The following is a 19,897-nucleotide window of genomic DNA, read 5'->3' as shown; positions in this document are numbered from 1 at the left end:
CACTTAAATTGGTCAAATACAGGGACGCCTGAGTGGCTCAGTTGGTTAAGCAACTGCCTTTGGCTCAGGTCATGATCCCAGCGTCCTGGGATCGAGTCCCACATCCGGCTCCTTGCTCGGCGGGGAGCCTGCTTCTCCCTCTGACTCTGCCTGCCACTCTGTCTGCCTGTGATCCCTCTCTCCCTCTCTCTCTCTGACAAATAAAAAAAATAAAATCTTAAAAAAAAAAAAATTAGTCAAATACAGGGGCACCTGGGTGGCTTAGTTGTTAAGCATCTGCCTTCAGCTTAGGTCATGATCCCAGAATCCTGAGATCGAGCCCCACATCGGGCTCCCTTCTCCCTCTCCTACTCCCCTTGCTTATGTTCCCTCTCTTGCTGTCTCTCTGTCAAATAAATAAAATCTTTAAAAAAAACCACAACATTCAAATTGATCAAATACGGATAAAGGAGATTCCCTATACAAAATGGCTCAATCGGTCAGTGGAAAGACTGAGCAGAACAAAAAAATTGGCCTCTCTAAGCAAGGGGGGGTTCTCCACCAGACTGTCTTTGGACTTCATCTGCATCATCAGTTCTGGGTCTTGAGCCTGACTACATTTGGACTAGAACTAGAACGTTGGCTTTCTATCTGCCAGCTTTCAGACTGTAACTGTACTTTGGCTTTCCTGGGTCATAAGCCTGAGAGCCCACATTGCAGATTTGGACTTGTCTGCCTCTAAAATCACATGAAGCAACTGCTTATAATAAAACTCATTTTGTGCATGTACATGCATGCGTGCACACGCACACACCTACTGATTCTGTTTCTATGGAGAAACCTAATAAAGACAACTTCTTTCAGCATATAAAGGAAAGCCCGTGTAAAAATAAGTAGATAGGGTTGTTATATTTAATAACTAGAGTGCTTGTTCCTATTATATCTACTTTTTATTTCTTACTTCAACTATAGGATGTGTTATTTCAATAAAATACCACTACACAGAACAAAGTACCACCATATAGTCTACATAAATGTTCTCTCAGTTAATCAATTCTTCACCATTATCTAATGGTGGCAACTCAAAGTGAGGGTATAAGACCCTAATAAGCCTATAAAGACCAAACATTTTAGTAGCGACAAGTTGCAGGAAGTGCACTGGTATAAGTAGGATGATTAAATTAAAAATGAAAATGGAAAAATTGAAAAAAAGATTTTTCAATCTCAAAAGATCTTGAGATTGAAAACATAGCAGATTTGGGAGACCTAAAAAAGTAGCCTGACTATAGTTGATGATACAACTCTTCCTATTCTGTGTCCACTGGTAATTAAGAAAGGAGTTCAAAACTCTTCTCTGTGAGTCCTGAACTGGTATTTATACTACTGTCACTAAGCTGCAAACCCATCTTCCTATATATGTCTGCTTTGTGATGCTGTGACAAGCACTCCACAAACTATGCTTCTCTTTTTCCAGGTACTCCACGGTTGGATTCACCAACAGTGCATACTAACCGGAGACTGGAAAGCTAAGAGTGAAAAAGAAACTGATTTTTTTTTTTTTTTTAAGATTTTATTTATTTACTTGACAGCGAGAGAGAGCGATCACAAGTAGGCAGAGAGGCAGGCAGAGAGAGAGAGAGAGAGGGAAGCAGGCTCCCTGCGGAGCAGAGAGCCCAATGCGGGACTCGATCCCAGGACCCTGAGACCACAACCCGAGCCGAAGGCAGCGGCCCAACCCACTGAGCCACCTTTTCTCTTATCAGCCAACAGTTCTTAACTGTAGCATTCACAGCTGGTTCTTTGTCTTCAGGTTCTTTTTGGTAATTCCAGCACCAAGCTACTCATGGCTGCTCAGTGATACCTGCATAGCTAAGCAATGCTCTTTCAACAGAGGTCTGAGACCCAACTATAGGATCTCTTCTCCAAACTTACAGTTTCAGATAACTCCAGTTTCTTCCTTTTGTCCCACACCCCAGGGAAGTAGCTGCTTCCTGAAGTCACTATCTCTGTATTACATCAGTATCCCTACTTGCTTTTTGAGTCCTCTAATACCTATTTAACAATTTCCGTCTATTATATCTTATAAAATACCTGGTATGATTTCCGTTTTCCTGACCAGACCCTAGCAAACACAAGCTCCCTAATTAAGAGACAAGATATTGTTAAAATCATTTTCATCCCATGAAATGAGCTTAAAAAAAGAGAGAACTTTCCTTGAAAAATACGTACACTCTACTTGATGTTACTGTGCTTTGAAATTTTCCTATCAGATTATTAGAATTCCAAAACAAGAGTTTACAGGAAATTTCATTACTTCTAACATGGTTCTATATCTAAGAGATAAAGATAAGGGTCTTATACACACCTTGCACACTTCTTTCACAGAGAATAAGACCTTCATTGAAGAATTACATATATTTATGACATTCAGGTTTTGTTTTTTTTTAAAGAGTTTATTTATTTTGACAGATCACAAGTAAGCAGAGAGGCAGGCAGAGAGAGGGGGGGAAGCAGGCTCCCCGCTGAGCAGAGAGTCCAATGTGGGGCTTGATCCCAGGACCCTGAAATCATGACCTGAGCTGAAGGCAGAGGCCTAACTCACTGAGCCACCCAGGGGCCCCGACATTCAGGTTTTAAGTGAACATTATGATTTATAAGACATACCCTGAAATTCTATGCCTCCAATTCCGATATGGATCGTATAAACTCTCACAAAACGCCAATGCATGGATTACAAATTCTTCAATAGATGTCTGATCTGCTAATTCCTTCTCTTTCTTTTTGCTTTTTAACTGGAAGTTTAAAAAAAATTATAGTTAGAAATATTAAACTGCATAACATACCTATACCATTTAAAGACATGTTTTATTAATTATCTAATAAATAATTTTTATTCAAATAAACCTAAGTTCCAATGGAGTTTAAAGCATCAGTTAATCGTATGGACTGGACTGGACATAATCCTTCAAATTTTAAATATGGCCTAGGAAGAGTTTTGAAAGGATAGCAAAATAGAATATGTTTACAGTAAGAGGGATATTTGATGATAAATAACATAAAATATATAATATACATAAATTGACAAATTATGTCATTGTAAAAAGCCATTTATAAAACACTTTCATCTTTTTTTTCCTAAAGATTTTATTTATTTATTTGACAGACAGAGATCACAAGTAGGCAGAGAGACAGGCAGAGAGAGAGAGGTGGAAGCAGGTTCCCTGCTGAGCAGAGAGCCCGATGCGGGGCTCGATCCCAGGACCCCGAGATCATGACCAGAGAGCCGAAGGCAGAGGCTTTAACCCACTGAGCCACCCAAGTGCTCCTAAAACACTTTCATTTTTAATTAAAATAAATTATATTAATAATTATACTTTTCTTAGATAATATGTTTAAAATTTCTGAAATATATAGTACCTAATGGAAATTTTAATTCATTTCTTGATTACCTCTAAAAACATTTAACGTTACAATAATATTTAAAAAAGTAAAACCTAGTTACTCCCAGTAAAGCAACAAAAGGAATATATTAATTCACCTACCTGCTGAATATAGAGTGTTGTCATAGTAATGACATGATTAATATATGAGCAAGTCCCAATTTCTTCCACATTAGATAAATTCCTATGAGGAAGAAAAGAATTTATTATATGAATAGTGCCAAAAATGTATGTTCATCTATTCAGGATGAATTCTGAAAATACATGCAGGTAAAGGAAATATAAATGACATTTATTAAAATTTAAAATCAATATATTACATAACTGTTTTTCCACTAAGAATGTGAAACACACCTCAAGCACCATTTAGCTACTCCAAATGTAAGAAGGACATGCTGATTAGCAATTATTTATTATAGAAAAAGTAAAAAATATCACAAAGTAGAAATAAAAGAGAAACAAAAATCAGAAATATTCTCACAACCCAAATATTCACAACTATTTACATTCTGGATTATTTCTTTTCAGGTTTGTTTTATTTTTGTAGGCAGATTCTTAGTTTGGTTTTGTACATATTATTGCCATTATAGCATATGTATAGTTTCAGAATTTTCATTTTGCTCTTTGAAATTACAGCTCCCTTATCTAGACATATTTCTCAACTATACTGAAAGGCCTTGATAGAAAGCCAGCAACTGTATGTACCTTCACCATGAGAGCATAGTATATGTCTTGTTTAAAAGCAGTGAGTGGCTCGATAAGTGATGTTTAATTACAATGTGGTCGTGGTCCTCATTTTATCTCATTTTTACAAGACAAGGCAGGACACAAATGCTAGCATTTCCTGCATCTAACATCACCAATCTTTTTCTTAGCATAATAAAAGTCTATTAATTTTCTCTTCTGAGACACTGTGACACTGAAAAAAACTATTTATCTAAAATACAGCAGAGCCCCATTTGCAATGACATGGATGGAACTAGAGGGTGTTATGCTAAGCAAAATAAGTCAATCAGAGAAAGATAATTAACATATGATCTCACTCATATGTGTAATTTAAGAAACAACACAGAGGATCATAGGGGAAGGGAGGGGAAAAACAAGATGAAATCAGTGAGGGAGACAAACCTTAAGAGACTCTTAATCAGAAGAAACAAACTGAGGTTGATGGAGGGGAGGGGTGGGGGACGGGGTATCTGGGTGATGGTCATTAAAGGAGGGCACGTGATGTAATGAGCACTGGGTGTTATGTAAGACTGATGCATAACAGAACTCTACCTCTGAAACTGATAATACATTATGTATTAACTGAATTTAAATTAAAAAATAAAATAAAATACAAAAGATGTTAAAAGAACCCAAAAAACAATAGAAATAACAGACCTGTACCCCTGAAACAAATGCTACATTATATGTTAATTTTTTTTAAGATTCTATTTATTTATTTGACAGAGCGATAGAGACTGCAAGTAGGCAGAGCCATCAGCAGAGGAAGAGGGAGAAGCAGATTCCCCGCTGAGCAGGGAGCCCCATGTGGGGCTTGATCCCAGGATCCTGGGATCACGACCCGAGCTGAAGGCAGCCGCTTAACCGAATGAACCACCCAGGTGCCCCTATATGTTAATTTAAAATTTTAAAAAATATATATAAAAAGTAAATGAATGAAGTTGACTAGTTTTAAAAAAAAAGGATTAATAGTTCTTAATATAAGAAGTCAGACTGGCATGACTTCTTTGGGAAAAGAAAAAGTAAAGGAGAGGTAAAATTCAAAGACCCTATGGAGGATTCTAGGAAGACGGCAGAAAAGGAAGCACCAGGAATCTGTCTCCACACCTAGAAAACAACTGTGCTGGATATAACTTATTCTGGAACTCTGAAGTCTGCTGAATGCTGGCAACTTCCAGGGGAAGATATGGGACAGTAAACTGCAGTTAATGTTCATGAATTTTGGTAAATTTCAGCTATTAGTAGCACAGTAACAACCATTCATGGGGTAGGCAGCTCTGCACATCTTTCCAGAACCGCCTGCTAACAAGTTAAAGGAACCAGGGTGGGCAAAAGGACCTTGTCCTTCAAATACCAGGGATTTGTGCTCTGATCACTGACTGCTGCTTCTGATCACAGAAATGCAGACAAAGAGATGGGCAGCCACTGTTAGTGCACCTTGTCCCGCTGTTGGAAGCCCCTTGCTCTCTGGCTGAAGTAACTTTAAGGGAACTTAAAGGGTCGTAGATGAAGTACGTCAAGATAATAAAGAGCCATACATAAAAATTCTACAGCATACATCATACTCTACGGTGAAAGACTGAAAGCTTTTCCTCTAAGAACAGGTATGAGGCAAAGATGGTCACTTTTACTGCCTCTATTCAATATAGTACTGAAAGTTCCAACCAAAGCTATTAGGCAAGAAAAAGCACATAAATTGGAAAAGAGGAGGTAAAATTTATCTGTTTGCATCTGATATAATCTTATATGAAGAAAATACTAAAGATTAAACATAAACCGTAAAAATTAACAAATGAATTCAGCAAAATATTAGGATAAAAAAATCACCACATAAAAATCAACTGCATTCTAACACATAAACAATAAATAATGAGAAAGTATTATCATGAAGACAGTTTCATTTACAATAGCATTAAGAATAAAATACTTAGGAATTAATTTAACCAAGGAAGAGAAAGACTTGCAAAATGACAACAAAAATAATTGCTACAAGATTACTTTAAAAGAGATAAACATAAACACATGTCATGTTCAAAGAGCAGAGGACATCTTACCATTAAAATATCAAAACTACCCAAAGCAATCTACAGATTCAATGCAATCCTTATCAAAATCCTAATGTTTTTTTTGAAGAAACAGAAAAACCCTTCCTAAAAATCCATATGGAATCCCAAAGGACCCCATATAGCAAAATCAATTTTGATAAAGAAGACCAAACTGGAAGACTCACACTTTTTGATTTTTTTTCTTAGTACAAAGCATAAATAATCAAACAGTATGCTTTTGACAAGGATCCCAATGTAATCCGATGGGGGAAAGGAAAATCTTTTCCCAAAAAAGTGATGTTGGGAAAACTGGATATCCACAAGCAAAAGAATGAAACTGGAACCTTACTTGACACCATATACAAATACTAACTCAAATGGATCAAGATACTAAATGTAAGACCTAAAACAACAAAACTCTTAGAACAAAATAAAATACAAGAGCTTCATGACAGCAGATTTGATTTCTTGGAATGATACCAGAGGTACAGGTAACAAAATTAAAAACAGACAAATTGGATTTCATGAAAATTTAAAACTTATGCATCAAGAGACACTATCAATAGAGCAAAAAGGCAACTCACAAAATGGGAGAAAATACTTGCAAATTATGTATCTGACAAGGGATTAATATTCAGAATATATATAGAGTTCCTAAATCTCAACGTTCAAAAATCAACCCAATTCAAAAATGGCAAAAGTCTTGAATAGAGAATTCTCCAAAGAACTACTATATGAATGGCCAATAAGCACATGAAAAGATGCTCAACATCAAAAATCACTAGGGAAATGCAAATCAAAATTATAATGAGGTACTCCCTCACACCCATTAGGATGATACTATAAAAAAACAAAAACAAAAAAGCCCCAGGGTGCCTGGAAGGCTTAGGTGGTTAAGTGCCCGGACTCTTGATTTTGGCTCAGGACAGGAGATCAAGCCCCACGGCAGGCTCCACACTGGGCATGGACCCTGCTTAAGATTCTCTTTCCTCCTCTCCCTCTGCCCCTCCCCCTCCAAAAAAACAAAAGCAAAAAATTAAAAAACCCAAACAGAAAACAACATGTATTGGCAAGGATGGCCCCGCTACATCTGGCTGCAGCAACAAAGGACTATTCTCTATAAACGTTTAAAAGTGACTCCCTGGGTGCCTGGGTGGCTCAGTGGGTTAAAGCCTCTGCCTTCCGCTCAGGTCATGATCCCAGGGTCCTGGGATCGAGCCCCGCATCAGGCTCTCTGCTCAGCAGGGAGCCTGCTTCCTCCTCTCTCTCTGCCTGCCTCTCTGCCTACTTGTGATCTCTGTATGTCAAATAGATAGATAAAATCTTTATAAAAAAAAAAAGTGCCTCCTGCGATTAAACAGTTCACCTAGGCCTTGGACCACCAAATAGCAACTCAACTGCTTAAGCTGGCCCATAAGCACAGACCAGAGACAAAGCAGCAGAAGAAGCAGAGAATGTTGGCCCTGCCTGAGAAGAAAGCTGTGGGCAAAGGGGATGTCCCCACTAAGGGGCCGCCTGTCCTCCAAGGCAGGGTTAACACTGCCACCACCCTGGTGGAAAACAAGAAGGCTCCGCTGGTAGTGAGTGCACATGATGTGGACCCCACTGAGCTCGTGGTTTTCCTGCCTGCTCTGTGTCATAATATGAGGGTTCCCTAATGTAATACCAAGGGGAAGGCGAGGCTGGGGTGTCTGGTCCACAGAAAGACCTACACCACTTTTGCCTTCACACAGATCAACTTGGAAGACAAAAGAGGCCTGGCAAACCTGGTGGAAGCCATCAGGACCAATTACAGTGACATACGATGAGATCTGCTGCCACTGGGGAGGCAACATCCTGGGCCTAAAGTCTGTGGCTGGCATCACCAAGCTGGAAAAGGCAAAGGCTAAAGAACTGGCCACCAAACTGAGCTGACTGGACTCTGTTGAATTTTCTCTTAAAAAAAAAAAAAATCTGAGCACTGCCAATGGGAACATAACAGGTTGCAGACACTGCTATGAAAAACAGTATGGCAATTCCTCAAAAATTTAAGATTCCAGTTAGCATATGACCCTGCACGTCCACTTTTGGATATGTACCCCAAAGAACTGAAGTGACTTCACCTTCACCAGACATATCTATACATTCATGTTCATAAGGTTATTTTTCTATTTATTTTTTTTCTCTGCATAAACACTTCACACACTTAAGGAAATTTATTTTTTGTCCTTCCCATCTTTCCTCAAGTCACTTTTCCTTGCAAAATACATGACTTGACAGAGGGGAAGCTGGGAGCGGGGGCGGGGGGGCATGACAAGGACTTAAATACAAGCTGGAGGATAGGACACAGGTAAGACAGGTAAGAGACAGCACAAAGGACTTGCCTTTTCAGCTAAAGATGAAAGAAGAGCAGAAAGAGGCTGTGCTAGAGGACAGGGGTCTAAGATACTGGGTGGGCGGGAGGGTGAGCGTAGAGGCCCCCAACCCTGGATTTACACCCACATTCCCCAAAGAAGTAGTGACAGGTCATGAAGACCTCCCCTCATAGGCTCCAAGGAAAATAACTGGGAGAATAAACCAGATTGTGCTGCCTCAGGGAAAGGGAGGAGGTACTGACAGAGTGAAAATATTTACACAAACAAGCTGAAAACTAATGCCCATGCAAAAATCTACACAAATGCTTATAGCAGCCATACTAATAACTGCCAAAAACAGGAAGTAACCTGGAGAAATAAAAAAACTAAAACCTACCCAAGCTGAAATCAAAAAAGCTATAAATGAGGTGCAATAAAAATTGAAGGCTCCTGGGGTGTCTGGGTGGCTCACAGGGTTAAAGCCTCTGCCTTCGGCTCAGGGTGTGTTCCCAGGGTCCTGGGATCCAGCCCTGAAACAGGCTCTCTGCTCAGCAGGGAGCCTGCTTACCTTCCTCTCTCTCTGCCTGCCTCTCTGCCTACTTGTGATCTCTGTCAAAAAAAATACATAAAATCTTTAAAGAAAAAAAAAATGGAGGCCCTTACTGCCAGGACAAATGAGGCAGAAGAGAGAATTAGTGATATAGAAGACCAAACGATGGAGGATAAAGAAGCTGAGCAAAAGTGAGACAAACAACTACTGAACCATGAGGGGAGAATTTGAGACAAATTTAAGACAAAACAATATTAGAAGAATTGGGATTCCAGAAGAAGAAGAAAGAGAGAGGCAGGCAGAAAGTATATTGGAGCAAATTATAGTGGAGAATTTCCCTAACATGGCAAAGGGAGCAAGCATCAAAAAGCAGGCGCAAAGAGAACCCCCTCAAAATCAATAAAAATAGGTCCACACCCTGTCATCTAATAGGAAAACTTACAAGTCTTAGTGACAAAGAGAAAATCCTGAAAGCAGCTTGGGACAAGAAGTATGTAACATACAATGGTAAAAATATTAGATTGGCAGTAGAATTATCCACAGACACCTGACAGGCCAGAAAGAACTGGCATAATATATTCAGAGCACTAAATAAGAAGAACATGCAACCAAGAATACTACATCCAGCTAGACTATCACAGAAAATAGAAGGAGACATAAAAAGCTTGCAGGACAACAAAAACTAAAAGAATTTGTAAACACCAAGCCAGCCCCACAGGAAATAGTGAAAGTGGTCCTCTAAGCAAAGAGAGAGCCTAAAAGTAGTAGACCAGAAAGGAACAGAGACAATATACAGTAATAGCTACCTTACAGGCAATACAGTGGCAATAAATTCATGTCTTTCAGTAGTTACCCTGAATGTAAATGGGCTAAATGCCCCAATCGAAAGACACAGGGTAGCAGAATGGATTAAAAAAAACAAAACCATCAATATGCTTCTACAAGAAACTCATTTTAGACCCAAAGACAATTCCAGATTTAAAGTGAGGGGGTGGAAAACAATCTACCATGCCAATGGACATCAAAAGAAAACTGGGGTGGCAATCCTTTTATCAGATCAATTAGATTTTCAGCCAAAGACTATGATAAGAGATGAGGAAGGACACTATATCATACTCAAAGGGTCTGTCCAACAAGAAGATCTAACAATTTTAATATCTATGCCCCTAATATGGGAGCAGCCAACTATATAAACCAATTAATAACAAAATCAAAGAAAATACATCAACAATAATGCAATAATAGTAGGGGACTTTAACACCCCCCTCACTGAAATGGATAGGTCATCCAAGCAAAAGATCAACAAAGAAATAAAGGCCTTAAATGACACATGGGACCAGATGGACATCACAAATACATTCAGAACATTCCAACCAAAGCAAAAGAATACACATTCTTCTCTGGTGCACATGGAACATTCTCCAGAATAGATCACATCCTGGGTCATAAATCAGGTCTCAACCGGTACCAAAAGACTGGGATCATTCCCTGCATATTCCCAAACCACAATGCTCTGAAGCTAGAACTCAATCAAAGAGGAAAGTTGGAAAGAACCCAAATACACGGAGGCTAAAGAGCATCCTTCTAAAGAATGAATGGATCAACCAGGAAATTAAAAAAGGAACTGAAAAAATTCATGGAAACAAATGATAATGAAAACACAACGGTTCAAAATCTGTGGGACATGGCAAAGGCAGTCCTGAGAGGAAAATACATAGCGATAGCGATACAAGCCTTTCTCAAGAACAAGAGATGTCTCAAATATATAACCTAACCCTAGACCTAAAGGAGCTGGAGAAAGAACAAAAAAGAAAGCCTAAACCCAGAAGGAGAAGAGAAATAATAAAGATCAGAGCAGAAATCAATGAAATAGAAACCAAAAAAACAATAGAACAAATCAACGAACTAGAAGCTGGTTCTTTGAAAGAATTAATAAGATTGAAAGACCCCTGGCCAAACTTATCAAAAAGAAAAGAGAAAGGACCCAAATGAACAAAATCACGAATGAAAGAGGAGAGATCATAACCAACAGCAAAGAATACAATGAATTATAAGAACATATTATGAGCAACTATATGCCAGCAAATTTGACAATCTGGAAAAAATGGATGCATTTCTAGAGACATATAAACTACCACAAATGAACCAGGAAGAAAGAGAAAACCTGAACAGACCAATAACCAGTAAAAAGATTGAAGCAGTCATCAAAAAATCTCCCAACAGAGCACCTGGGTGACTCAGTGGGTTAAAGCCTCTGCCTTCAGCTCAGGTGATGATTCCGGTGTCCAGGGATAGAGTCCCATATCGGGCTCTCTGCTCAGCAGGGAGCCTGTTTCCCTTTCTCTCTCTCTGCCGGCCTCTCTGCCTACTTGTGATCTTTGTCTGTCAAATAAATAAATAAAATCTTAAAAAAAAAAAAAACTCCCAAAAAACAAGAGCCCAGGGCCAGATGGCTTCCCAGGGGAATTCTACCAAACATTTAAAGAAGAATTAGGCGCGCCTGGGTGGCTCAGTGGGTTAAAGCCTCTGCCTTCGGCTCAGGTCATGATCCCAGGGTCCTGGGATCGAGCCCTGCATCGGGCTCTCTGCTCCACAGAGAGCCTTCTTCCTCCTCTCTCTCTGCCTGCCTCTCTGCCTAATTGTGATCTCTGTCTGTCAAATAAATAAATAAAATCTTTAAAAAAATAAAGAAGAATTAATTCCTTTTCTCCTGAAAGTGCTTCAAAAAATAGAAATGGAAGGAAAACTTCCAAACTTATTTTATGAGGTCAGCATTACCTTGATCCCAAAGTCAGACAAAGACCTCATTAAAAAGAGAATTACAGGGGACACCTGGGTGGCTCAGTGGGTTAAGCCTCTGCCTTCAGCTCGGGTCATGATCTTAGGTTCCTGGGATCGAGTCCCACATCAGGCTCTCTGCTCGGCAGGGAGCCTGCTTCCTCCTCTCTCTCTCTGCCTGCCTCCCTGCCTACTTGGAATCTTTCTCTGTCAAATAAATAACATTAAAAAAAAAAAGAGAGAGAGAATTACAGACCAATATCCTTGATGAACACAGATGCAAAAATTCTCACCAAAATACTAGCCAATAGGATCCAACAGTACATTAAGAGGATTATTCACCATGACCAAGTGGGATTTATTCCAGGGCTGCAAGGTTGGTTCAACATTGCCAATCAATCAATGTGATACAATACATGAATAAAAGAAAGAACAAGAACCATATGATACTCTCAATAAATGCTGAAAAACCATTCGACACAGTACAGCATCCTTTCTTGATCAAAACTCTTCAAAGTGTAGGGATAGAGGGTACATACCTCAATATCATCAAAGCCATCTATGAAAAACCCGCCGCAAATATCATCCTCAAATGGAGAAAAACTGAGAGCTTTTCTGCTAAGGTCAGGAACATGGCAGGGATGTCCATTATCACCACTGCTATTCAACATAGTACTAGAAGTCCTAGCTTCGGCAATCAGACAACAAAAAGCAATTAAAGGCATCCAAATCGGCAAAAAAGAAGTCAAATTATCCCTCTTGGCAGATGATATGATACTTTATGTGGAAAACCCAAAAGACTCCACTCCAAATCTGCTAGAACTTGTGCAGGAATTCAGTAAAGTGTTAGGATATAAAATCAATGCATAGAAATCAGCTGCATTTCTATACACCAACAAGAGAAGAAAGAGAAATTAAGGAATCAATACCATTTACTATTGCACCCGAAACCATAAGATACCTTGGTATAAAGGTATAAAGGTATAAAGGAATAAACCTAACCAAAGAGGCAAAGAATCTGTACTCAGAAAACTATAAAAATACTCATGAAAAAAATTGAGGAAGACACAAAGAAATGGAAAAATGTTCCATGCTCATGGACTGGAAGAACAAATATTGTACAAATGTCTATGCTGCCTAGAGCAATCTACACATTTAACGCAATCTCTATCAAAATACCATCAACTTTTTTCAAAGAAGTAGGAACAAATAATGCTAAAAATTTGTATAGAACCAGAAAAGACTCTTAATAAGTGAGAGGAATGTTAAAAAAAGAAAGCCAAAGTTGGTGGCATTACAATTTCAGACTTCAAGCTCTATTACAAAGAGCTTGAATCATTAAGACAGTACGGTACTGGCACAAAAACAGCACACAGATCAATGGAACAGAACAGAGATCCCAGAAATGGACCCTCAACTCTATGGTCAACTAACTATCTTCGACAAAGCAGGAAAGAATATCCAATGGAAAAACGACAGTCTCTTCAACAAATGGTGTTGGGAAAATTGGACAGCCACATGCAGAAAAATGAAACTGGACCATTTCCTTATACCACATACGAAAATAAGACTCAAAATGGATGAAGGACCTCAATGTGAGAAAGGAATCCATGAAAATCTTTGAGGAGAACACCTCTTCAACCTCAGCCACAGCAACTTCTTCCTAGAAACATCACCAAAGGCAAGGGAAGCAAGGGCAACAATGAACTATTGGGACTTCATCAAGATCAAAAGCTTTTGCACAGCAAAGTAGTCAACAAAACCAAAAGACAACTGACAGAATGGGAGAGGATATTCACAAACAACGTATCAGATAAAGGACTAGTATCCAAAATCTATAGAGAAGTTATCAAACTCAACACCCAAAGAACAAATAATCCAATCAAGAAATGGGCAGAGGACATGAACAGACATTTTTGCAAAGACATCCAGATGGCCAAGAGACACATGAAAAAATGCTCCACATCACTTGGCATCAGGGAAATACAAATCAAAACCACAATGAGATACCACCTCACAGCAGTCAGAATGGCTAAAATTAACAAGTCAGGGAATGACAGATGCTGGCGAGGATGCGGAGAAAGGGGACCCCTCCTACTCTGTTGGTGGGAATGCAAGCTGGTGCAACCACTCTGGAAAACAGTGTGAAGGTACCTCAAAAAGTTGAAAATAGAGCTACCCTATGACCCAGCAATTGCACTACTAGGTATTTACCCTAAAGATACAAATGTAGATATCTGAAGGGGCATGTGCACACAAATGTTTAAGGCAGCAATGTCCATAATAGCCAAAGTATGGAAAGAACCTAGATGTCCATCAACAGATGAATGGATAAAAGATGTGGTGTGTGTATATATATATATATATATACACACATTGTGTGTGTGTGTGTGTGTGTATATATATACACACACACACACACACACAAAATGGAATACTATGCAGCCATCAAAAGAAATGAAATCTTGCCATTTGCAATGACATAGATGGAACTAGAGGGTATTATGCTGAGCAAAATAAGTCAATCAGAGAAAGACAATTATCATATGATCTCTCTGATATGAGCAATTTGAGAGGCAGCATGGGGGGTTTTGGGGATAGGGAAGGAAAAATTGAAACAAAATGGGATCAGGAGGGAGACAAATCATAAGAGACTCTTGATCTCACAGAACAAACTGAGGGTTGCTGGGGCTAGGGGAGTATGGAGAGGGTGACTGGGTTATGGACACTGGAGAGAGTATGTGTTATGGCAAGTGCTGTGAAGTGTGTAAGCCTGACAATTCACAGACCTGTACCCCTGGGGCTAATAATATATTATATGTTAATTTAAAAAAAAAAAGAAAGAAAAAAGAATAGCAAATTCAAATTAAAAAAAGAAAAAAAGAGAAGCAAATTAAAGAAAAAAAACATAAAAAGACATGGAAGAACCTTAAATCTACTTCCTAAGTGAAAGCAGTCACTTTGAAAATGGTATATACTATATGAAACATTCTGGGAAAAGCAACACTATAGGTATAATAAAAAAAAAATTCAGTGGTTGTCAAATGTTGGGCGTGACAGGAGAGAAATGAATAGATGGACCATGGGGCATTTTTAGGGTGATGAAATTATTCCATAAGATACTATAATGGTGGATACATGACAGTACACATTTGACAAAACTCATAGAACTGTACAACACAGTAAACTCTAATGTACTCTACAGACTTTAATGAAGTATCAATACCTATTCATCAATTGTAACAAAGGTACCAACCTAATGTAAGATCTTAATAATAGGGGAACTATGGAGGAAGGAGAAAGAGCATACAGAAACTATACTTTTTCCAAATTTTTAAATAAAACTAAACTGCTACACAACATAAAACTTATTAAAATTTTTTAAAAGAATTTTTTTTAAAAAAATGAGATCTCTGAAAATAGAAACACGTTCTGTGATTGATAGCTATTAAACATTAAATTTAAAATAAAATAAACATTACATTTATCATCAGAGATTATCGCCTAATAAAAAAAATTCAACCAAAAGATGTGTTGGAATATTCCAGTGTTTGCCTATAATGATCAAGAGATAGGGAAGCCTGGGTGGCTCAGTTAGTTGGGCTTCCAACTCTTGATTTCAGCTCAGGTCGTGATCTCGAGGTCATGAGATCAAGCCCTGTATCAGGCTCTGTGCTGAGTGGAGTCTGCTTGGGATTCTCTCTCTCTCCCCCTCTATACCTCCCCCCAGTTGCATGCAGGCACCTATGCTCTCTCTTTTTCTGTTTCTAAGAAAAATAAATAAATAATTTAAAAAAAAAAAAACCGAGCTGAACATAGTGGATTTATTTTTTAAAGATTTCATCTATTTATTTGAATGAGAGAGAGAGCAAGAGCACGAGTGGGGGATCAGCAGAGGGAGAGGGAGAAGCAGACTCCCTGCTGAAGAGGGAGCCTGATGCAGTGCTCGATCCCAGGACCCTGGGATCATGACCTGAGCCGAAAGCAGACACCTGGAACCAATGGAGCCACCCAGGAGCCCCTAAACATACTGGATTTAAGACAGTTATTTATCTATCGATTTCTAATTTCTGTAAAACTGTACTAAGCAGTTAACAGGATAAAATATAACAAATCAACTGACCAACTCATATTTTATTGCCTAAATAAACCCTCTTTCCCTCAACCCTTTAGCTCTTACATTATTTTTCTGAATTTTAAGGATAATAAAGAGCACAAAATCAAAAAATGTCTACAGTTCTGGGAGAGCCTAAATTAGGGGAAAAACATTTTAGCAGTTATTGCTCAATCTTTCCATGATTCCCACAATCAAACACAATGAGCAATTATGTGAAAGGTAAATAAATGCACAGTAATTTAAGTCCCTCTTTGTCTACTAATTAATTCTAAAATACTTATAAATCAAATAGCATATATTATAGGAAATGGCTTCCAAAAACAAGATAGACTTTAAAGAGGAATAAAATGCCCCTAACCCAACAGTTCTTAAATTTGCATATGTAGGTTAATGTGGAATTCATGAAAAACCAGAATGCCTGAGCTCTTTGGAGTCAGAATTTCCATACGGCTCAAGCTCTGTATTCCTATTAATCTTCCCAGTTGATACTTATGCACATCAAAATTTAAGTGCCACAGACCTAATTGTCTATAAACCTGGAAATATAAGCTATAGAATAATTATACTTTTTTGGTGAAATATAAAATGAAAGATTAGAAAAATACATTTCACAAATGATAATACACAGTACTGGTGCAACAGATCTTGGATAGGTAAAAACTGCAGTCACTGTCTTTAGAGTAATTTAAAAAAAAAAAAAAAATTTGGCTGAGTCTCTCTATAACTAAGTATGGTACCTAAAAGGCTTTCTTAGTAGGGCACCTGGCTGGCTCAGTCGGTGGAGCATGAGACTCTTGATCTCAGGGACCTGAGTTCGAGGCCAAAATTGGGCCCGGAGCATACTTCAAATAAAGAAGTAAAACATTAAATGAACAAACAAATAAAAAGCTTTCTAGTATTGTAACAAATCATAAGCCGTTCATAAAGGTTGCCCTCAAGGGGCGCCTGGATGGCTCCGTTGGTTAAACGTCTGCCTTTGGCTCAGGTCCCAATCTCAGGGTCCTGGGATGGAGCCCTGAGCCGAGCTCTGCCGGGCTCTGTCAGCAGGGAGCCTGCTTCACCTCTCCCTCTGCTCTTCCCCTGTTTGTGCTCCCTCTCTCTTTCTCTCCCTCTCTCTCAAATAAAAATAATAAACTCTTAAAAAGAAATGGTGCACTCATCTTTAAAGCTCCATATGAACAACAAACATTATTAATAATCAACAAATGCATTGTTATTTTGGTAATTTTTAAAAACATATAACTAGTTTGTTTGTACCAGATACCTGCAAAGAATAATGAAGAACTTGACAAGCAAAATTGACAGAGCTTGTTGTTGTTCCTCTAACCCATCTGCCATTTTCTGAACACACTGTAGTAGCTGGATCCTTAAAACCTGCAGAATATTATCAGGAAGGAGAGATATTCCTGGAGGCACATCGTCTACCCTAGAAGGGGGAAAAATAAGGAGGGTGATTAAGTACAGGACTCAAATCTTTGACACATTAAAGGATTTGCATTTTCACGTCAAAGCCTAAAGAAACTTTTATTCCAGATGCTCTATGCCTTCTCCACAAGTCACCACCAGATAGCACTGTGATCCTTTAGAAGGTTAGTAGAGCACAGTACTTAGTCTCATTTCAGAAGAGGCTTACTGAAAAGAGGGAGAGTTAGAGAGAGAATCTATTCAATATCTTCACTTGTGTTATTTTCAAAGAAAATATTAAGAATACATTCACTTTCTACTTAGAAATAAAATGTGTGTGTGTGTGTGTATATATATATATGTATACCATTTCTAAAAGGAACAATGACTAGCAAATAAAAATGGAGTACCTATAACTAGTTTAATATCTGTCAACTACTTTACTAAATAAACAATATTCACCTACCTATAGGCTTCCCAAGCCATGTGGTCAGAAGAGGGAGAGAAATTAACCAGCAAAAGGAAAGGAGAAAGGTGAACGGAGAATCCTAAGCATGAACATTAATAAATTTTTTTAAAGTAATATATAAATATTTTATGACAACTGGTTTCCGGGTAAGAAGACCATCTGGGGGGTCCCTGGAGGGCTCAGTCGTTAAGCATCTGCCTTCCGCTCAAGTCATGATACCAGGGTCCTGGGATTGAGCCCCATGTCAGGCTCCCTACTCTGCAGGAAGCCTGCTTCTCCCCCTCTCCCACTCCCCCTACTTGTGTTTCCCCTCTTGCTGTCTCTCTCTCTCTGTCAAATAAATATAAATAAAATCTTAAAAAAAAAAAAAAAAGACCATCTGGTTCTTTAAGGACAAAGCCAGGACCACATGTGACTGGCTACTCTCTCTTAGAGAGATTCCCCTAAAATCTACATGAGAAGACCTTTGTACCAAGTTCCACCTCTGTACCATAAAGTATGGTACTTAATCTCTGAAGTGCCCTAATCTATAAAACTGTAATATCATCTGCCCTATTTCACAGGGTTCTGAAACCAAAAGGTCAATGTGCATTTTTAACAATGAAATATGTAAAGAACTATAAAAATGTAATATGTTTTAAATATACTATCACTAAAGCCTATAAATCTTTTCATAAAGTCACTGAATACTAATTTTCCTATCTCTATTAAGAAAAATACCTAATTGCAAAGGAGCACCATGAAGAGCTCCTATGATTAAATGACAACCAAACTGTAAACAGTATCTTCTTCAGGTAACACTTAATATGAAGATTTACCATTATTTTTACCCTGAGTTTAAAGCTTCATTCACTGTAGACAGAAAAATTTAAAGCACCTTACTAGTAGTCATATAATTATATATGAGAAATGTTTTTAGCCTCTTCCAGAATCATCCCACAACATAAAGTGCTTTATAAAATAAACACATGACTTCAATTACACAGAAATCATAAAGCACATTACCAAGGCTGCAGAATTCTATAACCATGTCACAAAAATACACGTTTCATTTTCGTCTGAGAATCGCTTCACTTAAAACTTGGATTCCTTCATTCTCTTTTATAGGTGGTATAAGAAAAACTCTCATTTTTATATATACATTTTTCCGTGCTAAAGAGCTAAAAAGAGGTGATGAGAAAAACCACAGTAACTTCTAAATAATATCTAAATTTAAATTTAACTGATTTTTAAGACTAAGCTAAACTATTCCTACTCACTTTTCCAAAATCGTAAGTCAACAAGAAAGAAACATTAGATTTCCCAATATTCAATCCTAGTTACTTAAAGGATTTCTTCCCTTTTTCCTTCATTGTCCCATTCTTTTTTGCATTAAAAAAAAGTTTACTAGACAAGGCACCTGGGTGACTCAGTAGATTAAGCCTCTTCCTTCAGCTAGGGTCCTGATCTCAGGGTCTTGGAATTGAGCCCCGCATTGGGCTCTCTGCTCAGCAGGGAGCCTGCTTCCCCCTCTCTCTGCCTGCCTCTCTGCCTACTTGTGATCTGTCAAATAAATAAATAATATCTTTAAAAATTTTTTTCACTAGACAGAAAAAAAATTAGCTCCTAAAAGAGAAATCTATTGTTGTGCTTAACACTCATTATAAAATTGGGCTTTGATTAGAACGTGACTCAAAGATAAAGTTGAGAAAGTTTTGGCCATATTCCTAATGTGATGAGGATTTAAGAAATTTGGAAGCATTTTCCCATCATTAGGACTTTACTACCCCCAAATTCTAAGCATCTTTTGCTGAAATTTCCCAATCCCCAGAAATCTGTTTCACTCCTCTGTTTGGCTACTAAATGTCTATATTAAACAGCTGCCCAGTATTGTCTCCATCTAACACAGGAAAAAGTGCAGCTTAAATTCCAAGGCTTTAAATTCTAGGAAAATCATTCTTTGCCTTGCATTTTGAATTCTCTAACTTGGAAGTTCTACCAAGTCAGTTTAATTTAAATGAGGATTATCTGTGAGTTTCTTACCTTTAAGGTGAACAGACTACTTTTACACATCTTG

The 19,897-nt window shown here is 38.2% G+C and overlaps 1 protein-coding gene across 2 annotated transcripts in view; it reads right to left on the bottom strand.

The window, feature by feature from the left end:
* NBEAL1 (neurobeachin like 1) overlaps nt 1-19,897 on the bottom strand; it is a 181,512-nt gene that overhangs the window by 134,655 nt on the left and 26,960 nt on the right. For both annotated transcript variants that reach the window (XM_046018684.1, XM_046018685.1), the window contains exons 3-5: nt 17,233-17,394; nt 3,522-3,603; nt 2,644-2,771 (exon numbers count right to left, since the gene is read on the bottom strand). In XM_046018684.1, the coding sequence (XP_045874640.1) occupies nt 2,644-2,771; nt 3,522-3,603; nt 17,233-17,394 (372 nt within the window). The remainder of the gene's footprint in view (nt 1-2,643; nt 2,772-3,521; nt 3,604-17,232; nt 17,395-19,897) is intronic.

This window comes from Meles meles, chromosome 9, assembly GCF_922984935.1.
Source record: "Meles meles chromosome 9, mMelMel3.1 paternal haplotype, whole genome shotgun sequence".
Classification (NCBI taxonomy): Eukaryota; Metazoa; Chordata; class Mammalia; order Carnivora; family Mustelidae; genus Meles; species Meles meles.
The sequence above is the reverse complement of the archived record's forward strand: the minus strand, read 5'-3'. Positions and strand labels throughout refer to the sequence as shown.